This window comes from Littorina saxatilis, linkage group LG16, assembly GCF_037325665.1.
Source record: "Littorina saxatilis isolate snail1 linkage group LG16, US_GU_Lsax_2.0, whole genome shotgun sequence".
Taxonomy (NCBI): Eukaryota; Metazoa; Mollusca; class Gastropoda; order Littorinimorpha; family Littorinidae; genus Littorina; species Littorina saxatilis.
Window position 1 is genome coordinate 54,348,649 of NC_090260.1, and position 23,448 is coordinate 54,372,096.

The window sequence follows — 23,448 nt, forward strand, 5'->3', positions numbered from 1 at the left end:
TACCCTATTTGTATAAAATATAATTAAAGATTATCAAGATAAGTGTTGAAGCTATCACTTGTTCGCCATGTTTTGCTATCTGAATGTGTATTGATTATAAGTTCAAGAACGTGTCCATAAGCAATCTGCTTGTTAACGTTCTCAATGTTGTTATTGTTTGAAACGTGTGTATGAGAATTTGAATAAACACGCTTAAACCAAAAAAGAACCCTCCGCACCTAACCCTAACCCCGCAGTCCCGATTGCGCCAGTGGGCATGCTGCTGGGCCCAGCCCAGACGATCCAGGCGATGCTGAGCTGTCAAGACAGGACGTAGAGCAGGACGCCGATTTACCAGGTTCTACCCACCAAGGCGTCGGCGTACAGTTCTGGCACTGACGGGGCGTCCATGTACCCCGATTGTGTTACGGGCTGTGTTGGCGGCAGTTTCGAATGGATCTCGCTGGTGTTGATGGACAAGATGGCGATCTTGACGGGCTGTTGTTACCCGGGGTCTGCCACGTCTTGGTAAGTCGCAGGTACTGTTAGTAGCATGAAAACGTTGCTGCAGGCGATAAGCCGTGGTGACATTTACTCCAAATGCCCTAGCAACTTGCTGAACTGATTGTCCGGCATCAAGTCTTCCGATCGCCTGTTGGCGCTTCTCTGGTGATAGTCTCGGCATCGCGCCTGTGTCGCAGAAATGAATGTTGTAACAGTTTTGTGAGTACGCTACAGCTTTGCCTGAACACTCTGAACACGAAAAGCTGCTTTTTCACATTTTGTACGTGCTGAAAGTGGTCCCCATGACGGTTTGGGATCCCCGTCAACAAGACCTCGCGTGTGACCCAGATAACGGCAAACACGGTTCTGACAAGATAAGACCGCTAAAACAACACGTGCAGAACATGGTAGTATCATGCTTTTCTTTTTGTTTCAAGTCCACAAAGGTTTAATTAACCCATCCTTTGTTTGCGTTTCTTTTGTTTGTTTGTTTGTTTATTTGTTGCTTAACGTCCAGCCGACTACGCAGAGCCATATCAGGACGAGGAAGGGGGGGATGAAGGGGGCCACTTGTCAAGCGATTCCTGTTTACAAATGCACTAACCCATTACTTGTGTCCCAGCAGGCTTTAGTAAAACTAAATTAATACCTACTGGAAGATTACCAGTTTCCAGTATGTTAAAATTGGCTTAACCTATCTACTGCTGGACTTACATCAGAACACTAACAGATTAAACTATACATGAATCGCGAGACAAGCGGCAAGAGAAGAGATTTTTGGAAAAAATACAGGTGAATGAGCAAGAAGGCAGAAAAAAGAAAAGAATTCATGAAGAAAAAGAGAGCATGACAGGAAAGAGGAACCAAAAATCTACCTAACAGCAAACTAGAAAGCTCCTGCGGTTCCAAAAACAGGAGGGGCCTTTAATTTCATAACCGCAGTGCCCCACTGCGGGATGCGTTTCTTTTGCCTCCGAGTTATATGATATGTTTGGATTAAATACACGCTCAGAAAGTTAAAACGAAGAGAGGTACAGAAAAGCGTGCTATGCATCACAGCGCGACCATTACCGCATTATTCTGGCTTGTCGATTTCACTGCCTTTGCCACGAGCGGTGGACTGACGAAACTACGAGTATGCGGTCTTGGTGAATACATGCAGTGCGTTCAGTTTCATTCTGTGAGTTCCACAGCTGGACTAAATGTAGTAATTTCGCCTTACGCGCGACTTGTTTTTCTTATGAGCGTGACGATAATATTTGTATGTATGATTTTGTTTCCTCTACACAGACAAGATAAGGACACAGTCAGTATGAATGCAGCCATACATGTTGCATGCTATTGTGTAAAACTGTCAGAACATGTTGTATGTGTGAGCTTGGGAACGACAGTTACGGTACACATGCACTTTTGTGCATCCGTGTGAACTCGTGGTACCTCTGTGCTATCGAGGATTCAAACCTGTACTATCGGGGATCCATTAAGGTTTCCGAGACTGTGTTTTGTTTCTATTGAATTGGTCTCGCGGAAGAGCCGATTCTAAAATTTGCATAGGTAAAACGATCGCTTTTTTGGTACAAGCCTCTGGAGTAAATTTTGTGATTAATGTTTTTGTGAACAAGAAACAATTGACAGGTGGCTTTATTCCATCTCCCTTTTTCCCTCCGCCGCGATGTAAATTTGAATAGTTGAAGGTGACGTTAGACACCAACTAAAGAAAGTGGGGGTGCCCGACACCCCTCGAGTCGAATATGTGTTAACCTTGTGACGCCGGCGCGCAGGATGTGGCCGCTAAAACTGTCTGTTTGCTTGGAACTTTGGAGTGAAGACAACCTATATTTTTTGTGGTGTGTTTTCTGGACGCCTTGTGTGACATGTCTGTCACAGGCTGAAATCCTTTGGGATGTGAGGAATTCTTTTGCTGGTAGGTTAATACAATTTTCTTTCTGTAAATGGGTAAGCAGTGAGAAGAATAGTATGCTGCTTGGGGAAAGGATTTATTTGAATGTTCAAGTAGATTGTTTTGTGAGTTGGAATGTTTGGGAAGACTTTTGTTTGTTGAATGCTTTAAAAAACCGTTGTTTGAGAGAACGGTATTGTAGGCATGTTATTTGGTAGGAATGATGTGTTTTGTTGTTCAACGAGTTAGTTTGTGGTAGTTGAAATTGTTGATTTGTTTACGTATGCTTACGGCGTGCATTCTGTGCTTTGCAGGATGTCGGTGTGTGCGACGGGGTTCTTTCTAGAGGGTTCTTTTTCTTTCTAGAGGGGTGTAGTTAGATTCAGTTAGTTCTTTTTTAGCTGGGTTCAGTAGACGGTTTTTTTAGCTGGTTTCAGTAGACTAGGTTTTACGGGTTTTCGTAGATGGGTTTCTAGCTAGGTTTTCGTAGACTAGATTTCGTTAGAGGGGAGCAGTTAGTTTTAGTGGAGGGATTTTGGTCAGGTTTTGTTAGAGTTTTTGTAGATTTGGTTTTTTTTGAAGAATTGTTTTTAGGTTGTTTTTTAGATTTCGTTTGTTTTAGATTAGAGTCTCATTGTGGTTTTTTTGGATTAAAGTTGAGAGTGAGGATTTAGAGTAGAGTGTAGTTTGGGGGAAGGATTTAGTGTGTTTTTAAAGGGTAGCTTTAGAGGGAGAATTTAGAATGTAGTTTTAGAGTGAAGAGTTGAGAGCGTTGTTTTTTTGGAGTTGTTTAGTCCTATAGTAATACATTGAAAGTTTTGTATTTGAAAGTAAACCCCCGTTATCCCACACATTCCCCTTTTCATCTTTTGGAATAAAAGAACCTGTTAATATAACTTGTGTCGTTTGCTTGAGTGTTTGAGCTCGGTAAGAAAGAGTAAAGTAAATTGGCACTCGGTTACATTTGGCGCTGCGGAGCAAGGGTGGGTAGGGGGTGTTACTGCTAGGCTAGGATAAGAGTAGGTTAGGGGACCCCGTCGCACAGGGAGAGGATGGCAGGCATGCAGTCCGGACGCGGGCTGGTGTGGAGGAGACAGGCGTGTGAGAAGTTGGAGGGAGTCCGGGCGTGACGTTGACGGATGCGGCTTTGTAGTCAACATTGCCTTTTAGTTTGTTAATCCGTGGAAGAAAGGATTACAGTGATTAACATTTCTTTTTACTCTGTTAGTCCACAGAAGGACTTCAGTGATTAACATTTCTTCGGACGTTTGTGAAAGACTGTTTGCACACCGTGCAAAGAGACAGAGTTGGGGAGTGGACCATCCCTGGAAGAGTGTGTTTGATTATGTTGTGTTGATTTGATATTATGACGGACACATGTGTAGTATGTTTGATCATGCTACATAACATGGTGATGTGATGTGATTACTAACACTTGTGGTTGTATGTATGGGTGTTAGTGTGGTTTTTGTTGCAAGCCGTGTGCTTGGGGCGTGAGTTATGCGCTTGCCGGTTAATTTGTTTCAAGGATCGAAACATGGTGAACAACATTTATATGTTGAAATACCGTCATATCAGACGTATCAAACATATCAAACATATTGCGAAGGAAGGAAGGATTGTGAAGGAAGGAAGGATTGTGAAGGAAGGAAGGATAGTGAAGGAAGGAAGGAAGGATTGTGAAGGAAGGAAGGATAGTGAAGGAAGGAAGGAGAGTGATGGTGAAGAAGAGAAGGATATAATTATATACATATTATTAAACTTCATATACTGTAGTCAGGGTGCTGGGACGCATTCAAACTTGCATCATTTACCACAAGGACGCCCAGTTGGTGGTGGTATTTGACGGGTTTTATGTTGTCTATAGCCGGTAGACTACGCAAACATATTCTGTGCATGGCGTCTCCAGCCTCGTACGCCTCAGGAGCAAAGTATGCTACCTGTAAGGGATTAGATAACCTTTTTCTACCTTTTTGCTCTCTGCTATCGTTTGGTTTGTCTTTACTGTCTTCTCCGCTCCCACTTTTTAATTCTCTTGACTGCATTTTTTTAGGGATTCATTGGTTTGAGCATGGCGTCTCCAGCCTCGTACGCCTCAGGAGCAAAGTATGCTACCTGTAAGGGATTAGATATCTTTTTCTACCTTTTTGCTCTCTGCTGTCGTTTGGTTTGTCTTTACTGTATTCTCCGCTCTCACTTTTACTGTTTCTGTTCTAACTTTCTATTTTTCTTGGTGGTATTTTTTAGAATTTGAGTTCTAGCACTGACTGATGTCTTTGTTTGAAGGCAGTGTGTACACTGGTTTTGTTTATTAGAGTTAATATTAGTGGATTTTTGAAATAGATTCTGAAGGATTGTATGGTTGCCTATGAATACTCCTGTTGAATAGTTTAATTGTGATGAGTGTGACATTAGGTTATTGCTGATTTTTGACTAAAGGTTTGATATTCTGGGTGAGTTTTAAGGACTTCCAGTTTTTGACTCACATGCGAAGCAAAAGTGAGTCTATGTACTCACCCGAGTCGTCCGTCCGTCCGTCCGTCCGGACGTCCGTCCGGAAAACTTTAACGTTGGATATTTCTTGGACACTATTCAGTCTATCAGTACCAAATTTGGCAAGATGGTGTATGATGACAAGGCCCCAAAAAACATACATAGCATCTTGACCTTGCTTCAAGGTCAAGGTCGCAGGGGCCATAAATGTTGTCTAAAAACCAGCTATTTTTCACATTTTTCGCATTTTCTCTGAAGTTTTTGAGATTCAATACCTCACCTATATATGATTTATAGGGCAAAGTAAGCCCCATCTTTTGATACCAGTTTGGTTTACCTTGCTTCAAGGTCAAGGTCACAGGAGCTCTTCAAAGTTGGATTGTATACATATTTTGAAGTGACCTTGACCCTGAACTATGGAAGATAACTGTTTCAAACTTAAAAATTATGTGGGGCACATGTTCTGCTTTCATCGTGAGACACATTTGGTCACATATGATCAAGGTCAAGGTCACTTTGACCCTTATAAAATGTGACCAAAATAAGGTACTTACTTACTTACTGCCTTTCACGCCTGGTGGCGTGTAGGGCAGCCAAAATAAGGTAGTGAACCACTAAAAGTGACCATATTTCATGGTAGAAAGAGCCAATAAGCACCATTGTACTTCCTATGTCTTGAATTAACAGCTTTGTGTTGCATGACCTTGGATGACTTTGACCTTGGGTCAAGGTCACATGTATTTTGGTAGGAAAATGTGTAAAGCAGTTCTTAGTGTATGATGTCATTGCTAGGTTTAGTTATTTGACCTTGACCCTGAAGGTCAAGGTCATGTAAAGGGCAAGGTCAAGCATGTGAGTCGTATGGGCTTTGCCCTTCTTGTTTTCATTGCCTTGGCAAGTGGTCATTTTGTTAGTTTGAGAAGATTGTGTTGCCAAGTACAGTTGGGATACAAAGAGGGGACATGCATTGATAAATCGTAAAGGTTGTCAGTATTTTGTTCTGATGTATGCTCAAGAGAGATCAGATGCTTTGATAAATCGTAAAGATTGTCAACATTTTGTTCTGATGTATGCTCAAGAGAGATAAAATATTTGATAAGTCGTAAAGATTATCATTATTGGTTATCTGGCAAGTGGTGAACATAATTCTTTGTAAAGTGAACCATGGAACTGCCTCTGTTAAAGATGAGTTGTGATTTTTTGTCAACTTGTGTGAGTTGGATGTCGACAGGAGATGTGATTATTGGCACTGGAAGGATTATGTGAAATGTGTATTTCAGAACATTTAATTTTAGAGAAATATTGTATTAGTCAGTTGATGATTGTTTTTGTGTGAAAGTTTTTGAAATGATTTGAGGATGGAGAATATTATGTTCTTGGGAGGTTAAATATTTTTTTGAATTTTTCTGATTCTGGCATGTCGCCAGGAGACGACAGTCTAAGTTGGGGAGGATGTGAGCTTGGGAACGACAGTTACGGTACACATGCACTTTTGTGCATCCGTGTGAACTCGTGGTACCTCTGTGCTATCGAGGATTCAAACCTGTACTATCGGGGATCCATTAAGGTTTCCGAGACTGTGTTTTGTTTCTATTGAATTGGTCTCGCGGAAGAGCCGATTCTAAAATTTGCATAGGTAAAACGATCGCTTTTTTGGTACAAGCCTCTGGAGTAAATTTTGTGATTAATGTTTTTGTGAACAAGAAACAATTGACAGGTGGCTTTATTCCATCTCCCTTTTTCCCTCCGCCGCGATGTAAATTTGAATAGTTGAAGGTGACGTTAGACACCAACTAAAGAAAGTGGGGGTGCCCGACACCCCTCGAGTCGAATATGTGTTAATCTTGTGACGCCGGCGCGCAGGATGTGGTCGCTAAAACTGTCTTTCTGCTTGGAACTTTGGAGTGAAGACAACCTATATTTTTTGTGGTGTGTTTTCTGGACGCCTTGTGTGACATGTCTGTCACAGGCTGAAATCCTTTGGGATGTGAGGAATTCTTTTGTTGGTAGGTTAATACAATTTTCTTTCTGTAAATGGGTAAGCAGTGAGAAGAATAGTATGCTGCTTGGGGAAAGGATTTATTTGAATGTTCAAGTAGATTGTTTTGTGAGTTGGAATGTTTGGGAAGACTTTTGTTTGTTGAATGCTTTAGAAAACCGTTGTTTGAGAGAACGGTATTGTAGGCATGTTATTTGGTAGGAATGATGTGTTTTGTTGTTCAACGAGTTAGTTTGTGGTAGTTGAAATTGTTGATTTGTTTACGTATGCTTACGGCGTGCATTCTGTGCTTTGCAGGATGGTTGAGTGTGCGACGGGGTTCTTTCTAGATGGTTCTTTTTCTTTCTAGAGGGGTATAGTTAGATTCAGTTAGTTCTTTTTTAGCTGGGTTCAGTGGACGGGTTTTTAGCTGGTTTCAGTAGACTAGGTTTTACGGGTTTTCGTAGATGGGTTTCTAGCTAGGTTTTCGTAGACTAGATTTTGTTAGAGGGGAGCAGTTAGTTTTAGTGGAGGGATTTTGGTCAGGTTTTGTTAGAGTTTTTGTAGATTTGGTTTTTTTTAAGAATTGTTTTTAGGTTGATTTTTTTAGATTTCGTTTGTTTTAGATTAGAGTCTCATTGTGGTTTTTTTGGATTAAAGTTGAGAGTGAGGATTTAGAGTAGAGTGTAGTTTGGGGGAAGGATTTAGTGTGTTTTTTGAAGGGTAGCTTTAGAGGGAGAATTTAGAATGTAGTTTTAGAGTGAAGAGTTGAGAGCGTTGGTTTTTTTTGGAGTTGTTTATTCCTATAGTAATACATTGAAAGTTTTGTATTTGAAAGTAAACCCCCGTTATCCCACACATTCCCCTCTTCATCGTATGGAATAAAAGAACCTGGTAATATAACTTGTGTCGTTTGCTTGAGTGTTTGAGCTCAGTAAGAAAGAGTAAAGTAAATTGGCACTCGGTTACATATGCTATTGTGTAAAACTGTCAGAACATGAATACTATTGTGTATAACTATCAGAACAGTATTTGAAGGACAGGTCTTTGCGAAACTAGGGGTGAGTTTGTGGCACAACTCAAGGTAACACACCTGTTCGTGGTGACCGTTCCACTCCCGTGTCAGTTGCTGGTGACACGGCTCCTGGGCGATGAACAGCTTGCTCCTGGTCAGCATGGCCAGCTGTAGCACGGACACCCCGCCCCACCAGAGACACTCCTTGTTGAGCAGGTCACGTGTCTTCTTCTCGTCCAGCTCGTTCGCTGCTTTGAGTGTGGCCACAGCCAGGTCCTCAAAGCGTCTGCAACATCCTAACACTTTAACACCTGCATTTGTAGTACAACAATATTCAGCTGTCACCCCCCCCCCCCACACACACCCCTTCCCATAACATAAACTCGCTGTTCGTCCGTGATGTGGTAGAGAGTGTTCTCACTTTCTCCATGACTGTGTGGTACAGCAGTGCTACCCAAAAGGAAAAGACGGACCTGCAGAAAATCGTGAAAACAGCAGCAAGGGTGATAGGATGTGATCTGCCCTCACTAGATTCCCTGTTCTCAGCTCGTGTCGTGAAGAAATCTCAGAACATCGACATACATGACCCCACGCACCCTGCATTCTGTCTGTTTCAACCCTTACCATCAGGTAGGCGGTTTCGAGCAATTAAAACCAGGACATGTCGATTCGGACAGAGTTTCCACTGAGCACACACCTGGCATAATCTTTCAGCTCCTTCTTGACGTCAACATTTGTCTGTGTCTTCCTTATTCCCTGGTACACGGCACGTGCAAACAGTGCAGCCGCCATCTTGTCCTGCACACATACAGCACATTTTGCTGACACACCTTGTGATGTCCTGATCAGAGGGCAGCATCTCACACAACATTAAAAGTGTGATTAATGTCCTGATCAGAGGGCAGCATCTCACGCAACATTAAAAGTATGGTTAATGTCCTGATCAGAGGGCAGCATCTCACACAACATTAAAAGTATGGATAATGTCCTGATCAGAGGGCAGCATCTCACACAACATTAAAAGTATGGTTAATGTCCTGATCAGAAGGCAGCATCTCACACAACATTAAAAGTATGGTTAATGTCCTGATCAGAGGGCAGCATCTCACGCAACATTAAAAGTATGGTTAATGTCCTGATCAGAGGGCAGCATCTCACACAACATTAAAAGTATGGTTAATGTCCTGATCACAAGGCAGCATCTCACACACCATTAAAAGTATGGTTAATGTCCTGATCAGAGGGCAGCATCTCACACAACATTAAAAGTATGGTTAATGTCCTGATCAGGAGGCAGCATCTCACGCAACATTAAAAGTATGGTTAATGTCCTGATCAGAAGGCGGCATCTCACACAACATTAAAAGTATGGTTAATGTCCTGATCAGAAGGCGGCATCTCACACACCATTAAAAGTATGGTTAATGTCCTGATCAGGAGGCAGCATCTCACGCAACATTAAAAGTATGGTTAATGTCTTGATCAGAGGGCAGCATCTCACGCAACATTAAAAGTATGGTTAATGTCCTGATCAGAAGGCAGCATCTCACGCAACATTAAAAGTATGGTTAATGTCCTGATCAGAAGGCAGCATCTCACGCAACGTTAAAAGTATGGTTAATGTCCTGATCAGAAGGCAGCATCTCACACAACATTAAAAGTATGGTTAATGTCCTGATCAGAAGCCAGCATCTCACACAACATTAAAAGTATGGTTAATGTCCTGATCAGAAGGCAGCATCCCACGCAACGTTAAAAGTATGGTTAATGTCCTGATCAGAGGGCAGCATCTCACACAACATTAAAAGTATGATTAATGTCCTGATAAGAGGGCGGCATCTCACACAACATTAAAAGTATGGTTAATGACCTGATCACAAGGCAGCATCTCACACACCATTAAAAGTATGATTAATGTCCTGATCAGAGGGCAGCATCTCACACAACATTAAAAGTATGATTAATGTCCTGATCAGAAGGCAGCATCTCACGCAACATTAAAAGTATGGATAATGTCCTGATCAGAGGGCAGCATCTCACGCAACATTAAAAGTATGATTAATGTCCTGATCAGAGGGCAGCATCTCACACAACATTAAAAGTGTGATTAATGTCCTGATCAGAGGGCAGCATCTCACGCAACATTAAAAGTATGATTAATGTCCTGATCAGAGGGCAGCATCTCACGCAACATTAAAAGTATGGTTAATGTCCTGATCTGGAGGCAGCATCTCACACAACATTAAAAGTATGGTTAATGTCCTGATCAGAGGGCAGCATCTCACACAACATTAAAAGTATGATTAATGTCCTGATCAGAGGGCAGCATCTCACGCAACATTAAAAGTATGGTTAATGTCCTGATCAGAGGGCAGCATCTCACACAACATTAAAAGTATGGTTAATGTCCTGATCACAAGGCAGCATCTCACACAACATTAAAAGTATGGTTAATGTCCTGATCAGAGGGCAGCATCTCACACAACATTAAAAGTATGGATAATGTCCTGATCACAAGGCAGCATCTCACACAACATTAAAAGTATGATTAATGTCCTGATCAGAGGGCAGCATCTCACACAACATTAAAAGTATGATTACTGTCCTGATCAGAAGGCAGCATCTCACGCAACATTAAAAGTATGGTTAATGTCCTGATCAGAGGACAGCATCTCACCCACCATGCAATGTATGGTTAATGTCCTGATCACAAGGCAGCATCTCACGCAACATTAAAAGTATGGTTAATGTCCTGATCAGAAGGCAGCATCTCACGCAACATTAAAAGTATGGTTAATGTCCTGATCACAAGGCAGCATCTCACGCAACATTAAAAGTATGGTTAATGTCCTGATCAGAAGGCAGCATCTCACGCAACATTAAAAGTGTGGTTAATGTCCTGATCAGAGGGCAGCATCTCACACAACATTAAAAGTGTGGTTAATGTCCTGATCAGAGGGCAGCATCTCACACAACATTAAAAGTATGGTTAATGTCCTGATCAGAAGGCAGCATCTCACACAACATTAAAAGTGTGATTAATGTCCTGATCAGAGGGCAGCATCTCCCGCAACATTAAAAGTGTGATTAATGTCCTGATCAGAGGGCAGCATCTCACGCAACATTAAAAGTGTGATTAATGTCCTGATCAGAGGGCAGCATCTCACGCAACATTAAAAGTATGGTTAATGTCCTGATCACAAGGCAGCATCTCACACAACATTAAAAGTATGGTTAATGTCCTGATCAGAGGGCAGCATCTCACGCAACATTAAAAGTATGGTTAATGTCCTGATCAGAAGGCAGCATCTCACACAACATTAAAAGTATGGATAATGTCCTGATCAGAGGGCAGCATCTCACGCAACATTAAAAGTATGGTTAATGTCCTGATCACAAGGCAGCATCTCACACAACATTAAAAGTATGGTTAATGTCCTGATCACAAGGCAGCATCTCACGCAACTTTAAAAGTATGGTTAATGTCCTGATCAGAAGGCAGCATCTCACACACCATTAAAAGTATGGATAATGTCCTGATCAGAGGGCAGCATATCACACAACATTAAAAGTATGGTTAATGTCCTGATCAGAGGGCAGCATCTCACACACCATTAAAAGTATGGTTAATGTCCTGATCAGAGGGCAGCATCTCACGCAACATTAAAAGTATGGTTAATGTCCTGATCAGAGGGCAGCATCTCACGCAACATTAAAAGTATGGTTAATGTCCTGATCAGAGGGCAGCATCTCACGCAACATTAAAAGTATGGTTAATGTCCTGATCACAAGGCAGCATCTCACACACCATTAAAAGTATGGTTAATGTCCTGATCAGAAGGCAGCATCTCACGCAACATTAAAAGTGTGGTTAATGTCCTGATCAGAGGGCAGCATCTCACACAACATTAAAATTATGGTTAATGTCCGGATCAGAAGGCAGCATCTCACACAACATTAAAAGTATGGTTAATGTCCTGATCAGAGGGCAGCATCTCACACAACATTAAAAGTATGGGTAATGTCCTGATCAGAGGGCAGCATCTCACACACCATTAAAAGTATGGTTAATGTCCTGATCAGAGGGCAGCATCTCACACACCATTAAAAGTATGGTTAATGTCCTGATCACAAGGCAGCATCTCACGCAACATTAAAAGTATGGTTAATGTCCTGATCAGAGGGCAGCATCTCACACAACATTAAAAGTATGGTTAATGTCCTGATCAGAGGGCAGCATCTCACGCAACATTAAAAGTATGGTTAATGTCCTGATCAGAGGGCAGCATCTCACACAACATTAAAAGTATGATTAATGTCCTGATCAGAGGGCAGCATCTCACACAACATTAAAAGTATGGTTAATGTCCTGATCAGAGGGCAGCATCTCACACAACATTAAAAGTATGGATAATGTCCTGATCAGAGGGCAGCATCTCACACAACATTAAAAGTATGGATAATGTCCTGATCAGAGGGCAGCATCTCACACAACATTAAAAGTATGGTTAATGTCCTGATCAGAGGGCAGCATCTCACACAACATTAAAAGTATGGATAATGTCCTGATCAGAGGGCAGCATCTCACACAACATTAAAAGTATGGTTAATGTCCTGGTCAGAGGGCAGCATCTCACACAACATTAAAAGTATGGTTAATGTCCTGATCAGAGGGAAGCATCTCACACAACATTAAAAGTATGGATAATGTCCTGATCAGAGGGCAGCATCTCACACAACATTAAAAGTATGGATAATGTCCTGATCAGAGGGCAGCATCTCACGCAACATTAAAAGTATGGTTAATGTCCTGATCAGAGGGCAGCATCTCACACAACATTAAAAGTATGGTTAATGTCCTGATCAGAGGGCGGCATCTCACACAACATTAAAAGTATGGTTAATATCCTGATCACAAGGCAGCATCTCACGCAACATTAAAAGTATGGTTAATGTCCTGATCAGAGGGCAGCATCTCACACAACATTAAAAGTATGGTTAATGTCCTGATCAGAGGGCAGCATCTCACGCAACATTAAAAGTATGGTTAATGTCCTGATCAGAGGGCAGCATCTCACACAACATTAAAAGTATGGTTAATGTCCTGATCAGAGGGCAGCATCTCACGCAACATTAAAAGTATGGTTAATGTCCTGATCAGAGGGCAGCATCTCACACACCATTAAAAGTATGGTTAATGTCCTGATCACAAGGCAGCATCTCACACAACATTAAAAGTATGGTTAATGTCCTGATCAGAGGGCAGCATCTCACGCAACATTAAAAGTATGGTTAATGTCCTGATCAGAGGGCGGCATCTCACACAACATTAAAAGTATGGTTAATGTCCTGATCACAAGGCAGCATCTCACGCAACATTAAAAGTATGGTTAATGTCCTGATCAGAGGGCAGCATATCACACAACATTAAAAGTATGGTTAATGTCCTGATCAGAGGGCAGCATCTCACACAACATTAAAAGTGTGGTTAATGTCCTGATCAGAGGGCAGCATCTCACACAACATTAAAAGTATGGTTAATGTCCTGATCAGAAGGCAGCATCTCACACAACATTAAAAGTGTGATTAATGTCCTGATCAGAGGGCAGCATCTCCCGCAACATTAAAAGTGTGATTAATGTCCTGATCAGAGGGCAGCATCTCACGCAACATTAAAAGTGTGATTAATGTCCTGATCAGAGGGCAGCATCTCACGCAACATTAAAAGTATGGTTAATGTCCTGATCAGAGGGCAGCATCTCACACAACATTAAAAGTATGGTTAATGTCCTGATCACAAGGCAGCATCTCACACAACATTAAAAGTTTGGTTAATGTCCTGATCAGAGGGCAGCATCTCACACAACATTAAAAGTATGGATAATGTCCTGATCACAAGGCAGCATCTCACACAACATTAAAAGTATGATTAATGTCCTGATCAGAGGGCAGCATCTCACACAACATTAAAAGTATGGTTAATGTCCTGATCAGGAGGCGGCATCTCACGCAACATTAAAAGTATGGTTAATGTCCTGATCAGAGGGCAGCATCTCACACAACATTAAAAGTATGATTACTGTCCTGATCAGAAGGCAGCATCTCACGCAACATTAAAAGTATGGTTAATGTCCTGATCAGAGGACAGCATCTCACCCACCATGCAATGTATGGTTAATGTCCTGATCACAAGGCAGCATCTCACGCAACATTAAAAGTATGGTTAATGTCCTGATCAGAAGGCAGCATCTCACGCAACATTAAAAGTATGGTTAATGTCCTGATCACAAGGCAGCATCTCACGCAACATTAAAAGTATGGTTAATGTCCTGATCAGAAGGCAGCATCTCACGCAACATTAAAAGTGTGGTTAATGTCCTGATCAGAGGGCAGCATCTCACACAACATTAAAAGTGTGGTTAATGTCCTGATCAGAGGGCAGCATCTCACACAACATTAAAAGTATGGTTAATGTCCTGATCAGAAGGCAGCATCTCACACAACATTAAAAGTGTGATTAATGTCCTGATCAGAGGGCAGCATCTCCCGCAACATTAAAAGTGTGATTAATGTCCTGATCAGAGGGCAGCATCTCACGCAACATTAAAAGTGTGATTAATGTCCTGATCAGAGGGCAGCATCTCACGCAACATTAAAAGTATGGTTAATGTCCTGATCACAAGGCAGCATCTCACACAACATTAAAAGTATGGTTAATGTCCTGATCAGAGGGCAGCATCTCACGCAACATTAAAAGTATGGTTAATGTCCTGATCAGAAGGCAGCATCTCACACAACATTAAAAGTATGGATAATGTCCTGATCAGAGGGCAGCATCTCACGCAACATTAAAAGTATGGTTAATGTCCTGATCACAAGGCAGCATCTCACACAACATTAAAAGTATGGTTAATGTCCTGATCACAAGGCAGCATCTCACGCAACTTTAAAAGTATGGTTAATGTCCTGATCAGAAGGCAGCATCTCACACACCATTAAAAGTATGGATAATGTCCTGATCAGAGGGCAGCATATCACACAACATTAAAAGTATGGTTAATGTCCTGATCAGAGGGCAGCATCTCACACACCATTAAAAGTATGGTTAATGTCCTGATCAGAGGGCAGCATCTCACGCAACATTAAAAGTATGGTTAATGTCCTGATCAGAGGGCAGCATCTCACGCAACATTAAAAGTATGGTTAATGTCCTGATCAGAGGGCAGTATCTCACGCAACATTAAAAGTATGGTTAATGTCCTGATCACAAGGCAGCATCTCACACACCATTAAAAGTATGGTTAATGTCCTGATCAGAAGGCAGCATCTCACGCAACATTAAAAGTGTGGTTAATGTCCTGATCAGAGGGCAGCATCTCACACAACATTAAAATTATGGTTAATGTCCGGATCAGAAGGCAGCATCTCACACAACATTAAAAGTATGGTTAATGTCCTGATCAGAGGGCAGCATCTCACACAACATTAAAAGTATGGGTAATGTCCTGATCAGAGGGCAGCATCTCACACACCATTAAAAGTATGGTTAATGTCCTGATCAGAGGGCAGCATCTCACACACCATTAAAAGTATGGTTAATGTCCTGATCACAAGGCAGCATCTCACGCAACATTAAAAGTATGGTTAATGTCCTGATCAGAGGGCAGCATCTCACACAACATTAAAAGTATGGTTAATGTCCTGATCAGAGGGCAGCATCTCACGCAACATTAAAAGTATGGTTAATGTCCTGATCAGAGGGCAGCATCTCACACAACATTAAAAGTATGGTTAATGTCCTGATCAGAAGGCAGCATCTCACGCAACATTAAAAGTATGGTTAATGTCCTGATCAGAGGGCAGCATCTCACGCAACATTAAAAGTGTGATTAATGTCCTGATCAGAGGGCAGCATCTCACACAACATTAAAAGTGTGATTAATGTCCTGATCAGAGGGCAGCATCTCACACAACATTAAAAGTGTGATTAATGTCCTGATCAGAGGGCAGCATCTCACACAACATTAAAAGTATGGTTAATGTCCTGATCAGAGGGCAGCATCTCACGCAACATTAAAAGTATGGTTAATGTCCTGATCAGAGGGCAGCATCTCACACAACATTAAAAGTATGGTTAATGTCCTGATCAGAGGGCAGCATATCACACAACATTAAAAGTATGGTTAATGTCCTGATCAGAGGGCAGCATCTCACGCAACATTAAAAGTATGGTTAATGTCCTGATCACAAGGCAGCATCTCACACAACATTAAAAGTATGGTTAATGTCCTGATCAGAGGGCAGCATCTCACGCAACATTAAAAGTATGGTTAATGTCCTGATCAGAGGGCAGCATCTCACACAACATTAAAAGTATGGTTAATGTCCTGATCAGAGGGCAGCATCTCACGCAACATTAAAAGTATGGTTAATGTCCTGATCAGAGGGCAGCATCTCACACAACATTAAAAGTGTGATTAATGTCCTGATCAGAGGGCAGCATCTCACGCAACATTAAAAGTATGGTTAATGTCCTGATCACAAGGCGGCATCTGACACAACATTAAAAGTATGGTTAATGTCCTGATCACAAGGCAGCATCTCACGCAACATTAAAAGTATGGTTAATGTCCTGATCACAAGGCAGCATCTCACACAACATTAAAAGTATGGTTAATGTCCTGATCAGGAGGCGGCATCTCACGCAACATTAAAAGTATGGTTAATGTCCTGATCAGGAGGCGGCATCTCACGCAACATTAAAAGTATGGTTAATGTCCTGATCACAAGGCAGCATCTCACACAACATTAAAAGTATGGTTAATGTCCTGGTCAGAGGGCAGCATCTCACACAACATTAAAAGTATGGTTAATGTCCTGATCAGAGGGCAGCATCTCACACAACATTAAAAGTATGGTTAATGTCCTGATCAGAGGGCAGCATCTCACGCAACATTAAAAGTATGGTTAATGTCCTGATCAGAGGGCAGCATCTCACACAACATTAAAAGTGTGATTAATGTCCTGATCACAAGGCGGCATCTGACACAACATTAAAAGTATGGTTAATGTCCTGATCACAAGGCAGCATCTCACGCAACATTAAAAGTATGGTTAATGTCCTGATCACAAGGCAGCATCTCACACAACATTAAAAGTATGGTTAATGTCCTGATCAGGAGGCGGCATCTCACGCAACATTAAAAGTATGGTTAATGTCCTGATCAGGAGGCGGCATCTCACGCAACATTAAAAGTATGGTTAATGTCCTGATCACAAGGCAGCATCTCACACAACATTAAAAGTATGGTTAATGTCCTGGTCAGAGGGCAGCATCTCACGCAACATTAAAAGTATGGTTAATGTCCTGATCACAAGGCAGCATCTCACACAACATTAAAAGTATGGTTAATGTCCTGATCACAAGGCAGCATCTCACGCAACATTAAAAGTATGGTTAATGTCCTGATCACAAGGCAGCATCTCACACAACATTAAAAGTATGGTTAATGTCCTGATCAGGAGGCGGCATCTCACGCAACATTAAAAGTATGGTTAATGTCCTGATCAGGAGGCAGCATCTCACGCAACATTAAAAGTATGGTTAATGTCCTGATCAGAGGGCAGCATCTCACACAACATTAAAAGTATGGTTAATGTCCTGATCAGGAGGCAGCATCTCACACAACATTAAAAGTATGGTTAATGTCCTGATCACAAGGCAGCATCTCACGCAACATTAAAAGTATGGTTAATGTCCTGATCAGAAGGCAGCATCTCACACAACATTAAAAGTATGGTTAATGTCCTGATCAGAGGGCAGCATCTCACACAACATTAAAAGTATGATTAATGTCCTGATCAGAGGGCAGCATCTCACGCAACATTAAAAGTATGGTTAATGTCCTGATCACAAGGCAGCATCTCACACAACATTAAAAGTGTGGTTAATGTCCTGATCAGAGGGCAGCATCTCACACAACATTAAAAGTATGGTTAATGTCCTGATCAGAGGGCAGCATCTCACGCAACATTAAAAGTATGGTTAATGTCCTGATCAGAGGGCAGCATCTCACGCAACATTAAAAGTATGGTTAATGTCCTGATCAGAGGGCAGCATCTCACGCAACATTAAAAGTATGGTTAATGTCCTGATCAGAGGGCAGCATCTCACGCAACATTAAAAGTATGGTTAATGTCCTGATCAGAGGGCAGCATCTCACGCAACATTAAAAGTATGGTTAATGTCCTGATCAGAGGGCAGCATCTCACACAACATTAAAAGTATGGTTAATGTCCTGATCACAAGGCAGCATCTCACACACCATTAAAAGTATGGTTAATGTCCTGATCAGAGGGCAGCATCTCACACAACATTAAAAGTATGGTTAATGTCCTGATCAGAGGGCAGCATCTCACACAACATTAAAAGTGTGATTAATGTCCTGATCAGAGGGCAGCATCTCACACACCATTAAAAGTATGGTTAATGTCCTGATCAGAGGGCAGCATCTCACACAACATTAAAAGTATGGTTAATGTCCTGATCAGGAGGCAGCATCTCACACAACATTAAAAGTATGGTTAATGTCCTGATCACAAGGCAGCATCTCACGCAACATTAAAAGTATGGTTAATGTCCTGATCAGAGGGCAGCATCTCACGCAACATTAAAAGTATGGTTAATGTCCTGATCAGAGGGCAGCATCTCACGCAACATTAAAAGTATGGTTAATGTCCTGATCAGAGGGCAGCATCTCACGCAACATTAAAAGTATGGTTAATGTCCTGATCAGAGGGCAGCATCTCACGCAACATTAAAAGTATGGTTAATGTCCTGATCAGAGGGCAGCATCTCACGCAACATTAAAAGTATGGTTAATGTCCTGATCAGAGGGCAGCATCTCACGCAACATTAAAAGTATGGTTAATGTCCTGATCAGAGGGCAGCATCTCACGCAACATTAAAAGTATGGTTAATGTCCTGATCAGAGGGCAGCATCTCACACAACATTAAAAGTATGGTTAATGTCCTGATCACAAGGCAGCATCTCACACACCATTAAAAGTATGGTTAATGTCCTGATCAGAGGGCAGCATCTCACACAACATTAAAAGTATGGTTAATGTCCTGATCAGAAGGCGGCATCTCACGCAACATTAAAAGTATGGTTAATGTCCTGATCAGAAGGCGGCATCTCACGCAACATTAAAAGTATGGTTAATGTCCTGATCAGAAGGCGGCATCTCACACAACATTAAAAGTATGGTTAATGTCCTGATCAGAAGGCGGCATCTCACGCAACATTAAAAGTATGGTTAATGTCCTGATCAGGAGGCGGCATCTCACGCAACATTAAAAGTATGGTTAATGTCCTGATCAGAAGGCGGCATCTCACACAACATTAAAAGTATGGTTAATGTCCTGATCAGGAGGCGGCATCTCACGCAACATTAAAAGTATGGTTAATGTCCTGATCAGGAGGCGGCATCTCACGCAACATTAAAAGTATGGTTAATGTCCTGATCAGAGGGCAGCATCTCACGCAACATTAAAAGTATGGTTAATGTCCTGATCAGAGGGCAGCATCTCACACACCATTAAAAGTATGGTTAATGTCCTGATCAGGAGGCGGCATCTCACGCAACATTAAAAGTATGGTTAATGTCCTGATCAGGAGGCGGCATCTCACGCAACATTAAAAGTATGGTTAATGTCCTGATCAGGAGGCGGCATCTCACGCAACATTAAAAGTATGGTTAATGTCCTGATCAGAGGGCAGCATCTCACACACCATTAAAAGTATGGTTAATGTCCTGATCAGGAGGCGGCATCTCACGCAACATTAAAAGTATGGTTAATGTCCTGATCAGAGGGCAGCATCTCACACAACATTAAAAGTATGGTTAATGTCCTGATCAGGAGGCGGCATCTCACGCAACATTAAAAGTATGGATAATGTCCTGATCAAAAGACAGCATAATTATCAAGTTGTTTTTGAAAGTATGGGTAATGTCCAGTTCGAAAGACTGTAAATCGCTTCAAACAAATAAACAAACAAACAAGCTCACTTTTTTCTATTTCGCTAAATGTTTGGAGATGAGACTGGTTTTAAACTGGTATATTCCAACACAAACAGAAATATCCCAGGACAAATTGTCTTTGGCATATCAAGATGATACTTGTATCTAGTCATAGAACTTATTGATCCTTCTGAACTACAAACAGTGATTTTTTTTTTTTGGGGGGGGGGGTGCTTGTCCGCGTGACGCACACAAATGTTTTTGACAGTTATACGACTTTGACAAAGTAATTGTTTTGCATGTCTTACGTCTGTGTGGAAGACACATCTGTGGCATTGTTCTTACATTTGCTTCATATGGGGAACAATTTCAAAAACCCTGAAAGTATCTTCATTAGATCTATATTTCGATGACACCTGACCAAGTTTACAATGCGCAAATCGCATTCCCCTTCCCCTCCCGCGATTTGAAATTATAGCTGTCGTACATCACAGTGTTTCCATAGCGACTCGGTGAGATCCATGTTTCCTGACAGGAGTGCCCACAGGAACAGTTCCTGTATGGGGTGTAGACACGTCTGCAGAAAGTGGTCTTTGGCCTCCTGCATGGAGTGTCCTGTGGCCTTCTTCTGATCGGCTGTCACACAACACACAACACACAACAAGTCAAGTCGGAAATGTTATACAAGTATGTCAAGCAAACGTTAATACAACAATGCCCGCCTCTGACAACCCCAACCATTTCACTCGACTTGGTCATTCCCATCAATGGTAGTTTGCCTTTTTCAACATTGCTTGGATTTACTATGAACACTGCTAGGATTAACTTTGAACATTGCTAGCATTTACTTTGAACACTGCTAGGATTTACTGTGAACATTGTTAGGATTTACTTTGAACACTGCTAGGATTAACTTTGAACATTGTGTGAAGGAAATCACGAATAACACTAACAGGCAAAGTTTGATAGTGATATCCTCCACGCTTTTAGAGCGCTAACCAGAGATAATATGTGACATAGCGAAGTACTGTGAATTCAGCTCACTCACCGAGAGAATTGAGGTTGTGAATCGCAACGAAGATATCGTTAAACGTAACCACTGCCCAGCGACAGGGAGGGGTTGTCACAGGAATCGACCGGGAGAAAGGAAGCCCGAGTAGAGCACTTAACAGGTAAATGGAATAAGCATTTGAATACTGTTAATGTTTATCTCATAAGTTGAATCGACTAACACTGTAACTTTAAACATAGCAGACAGATATCTAAGACAAGATGTCCGCTATTTATGTTGTGCAGTGCGTCGTGTAACCGGTCTTATCCCATGACCTGCCTCTTTGTCTATGTTAGCCGAGGAGGGGATTATTCTGGATTATCCATCGCAACCATATGAATTATCCATCACAACCGAGTCTCGATCTCACCTGTCATTGGTCTTTGTCTTTTGTCTCAGAGTACAACTGAATAGTTTATAGAGGTCATCTGCATATTTATCGTTAACTCGGGACTACTTTTTTTCAGCAAAACGATTGAGATATTCTGCGGTATAAAAGTCGAACTGACGTTTGGCTAACGATCTACAAACATTATCATTGAAGAAATAAAGAAAACAACAAAGAATGTACATAATCTGTTTGGGTGAATAGAGCTGAGTGAAGACAATGAGTTGTCCGGCGACGCGGTGAGACTGAGAGAGAGACAGAGAGAGAGACAGAGAGCACGAGAGAGAGCGACAGAGACACACAGTGATTCAAGGCGCACAACTCTAGTAAAGTTGTCGTAACGAGGTACGCTTCATGGGCAACCGCTTAGATCAATCCCAAGAGCATCCTGATTCAAAATCTTGAGCGACAAAATAAAACTTACACTAAAACAGTATGCTTATAGTTTTGTTCATTTGTTATCGCTTTTAGAGCATTGATTGCTAAATATGGTTCAATAGAACAAGGCTGTCTCATCAGTCGTCTGCTACAGATCTGTCGTCTGCTGCAGGATCCGGTCGTTTGCTATGCATGTAGTATCTTCGGCTCAAGTTGACCAGCATGGAAATTGCCATTTTGAAAGTTGGTGATACTGTTAGAATAAAAGGTGGCGAAGAAGGTCGGATCTTGGACATACAGAGACCACTAGGCTACATGCGTTGCCGCCAAGGAGAAGGCCAACTGTATGATAGAGAGCTCCTTGGTTGCCGCATAAAAACAACTCGACAGTGGTGCGCCGTTTTCCCCCAGACAGATACCTCGCCTAAGACAACGACAGACATCAAAGTTAGGCTCACCTAAATCAGTAAGTGACGATTGAAGAAGTAGGCAATACAAATTTGAACACTGAAGCACAAAGTCAAAGGCTCGAATAAGCACAAACTCAGCAATCAATCATCTTCATCGCTTGTAAAATCACACACGCGGTCTTTCGAATCCCGCTGAACTCATGTCAAAAATGAGTTACTTCCCTTCGGGTATCATTCTCTCCCGTCGCTAGTATCAGAATGCGGTCTTCCGCAGTTTTGACGAATGCCAGCTCGGGTAACCGACTGAAACCGGCCGTAACTGCACAGTATCAAATGCATTCAACGGCACAATCCTGGAAACAAAAAGACAAAAGGGGACTCGTTTTGCACATGAATATCATGACACGATTTTTGGTGGCAGAAGGTATGATGAGCAGTAAACAGGCACTCGCAGAGTTTGTGTCAAAAAGTTCGGTTTTTTAATGAAAACTTCGGAGTAATGGGATAAACAGCTTACACACCTCGTCCTGAATATCGTGCATATTTTCCCTCGGGTCGATTTACAGGTATTACCTCGCCAGAGGCTCGGTAATACCTGAAAATCGACCCTAGGGAAAATATGCACGGTATTCAGAACTCGAAGTGTGTAACCTATATGTACAGGAAGATAGTGGCCAGATGACAGTACTAAGGATCTGAGAAGCCGCCGGAATATCACGCCTATAGACCCGCATAGCTGAGATTCGACGGGATTTCTAGAAGCTAGTGCACGGTTATTTTTGTCCGTAGAGTTGGACCATAGTGGTCACAGGGCGGTAGAAACTGAGTAGACCGAGGTCACCAGTAGCAGGAATTAGTAGTAAAATACATTTCCTAGTGAACAGCAATAGACGCTGTGTAATTCTGCGTATGACCAGAATTAAAATATGTCTACAATATCTTAATTACTTAAGAGATAAGGAATATTTAGTAGACAGAGCAGACGGTGATTTAAGTCTGCCGTAGTAGAAACTATAACGTGGTTTTTGTTGACTACACACGAGCCGTGAGTAGATACCTGTAAACTAGATATCGTGTGCCTGTGAGTTCACGGACTGTTTTTGTAGTTTTATACCTAAGTGAAGGGTAGAGAGTTTTGTCATTGCAATTGTGTACGAGATTGTCATCTCGAGTTGTTTTTTTGCCTACAAAACTGTGAGTACTGGATTTTTGAGTACCTAACCTTTATGTTCATGATTGTGTGTATTTGTGTGTATGATGTCATAGCCGTATAATACAGTGGAGGGAACCTACATTTGGAGTTGTGTTTGTTTCTGTATGATAGCGTA

At 41.8% G+C, this 23,448-nt stretch overlaps 1 protein-coding gene across 1 annotated transcript in view; it reads right to left on the reverse strand.

Moving 5' to 3' along the window:
* Positions 1-570: 570 nt before the first annotated feature.
* LOC138950070 (transient receptor potential cation channel subfamily M member 8-like) overlaps positions 571-23,448 on the reverse strand; it is a 28,637-nt gene continuing 5,759 nt past the window's right edge. Inside the window, exons 2-5 of the mRNA XM_070321848.1 lie at positions 20,381-20,529; positions 8,567-8,667; positions 7,948-8,155; positions 571-669 (exon numbers count right to left, since the gene is read on the reverse strand). Coding sequence (XP_070177949.1) covers positions 571-669; positions 7,948-8,155; positions 8,567-8,667; positions 20,381-20,500 — 528 coding nt within the window. The 5' untranslated portion in view covers positions 20,501-20,529. The remainder of the gene's footprint in view (positions 670-7,947; positions 8,156-8,566; positions 8,668-20,380; positions 20,530-23,448) is intronic.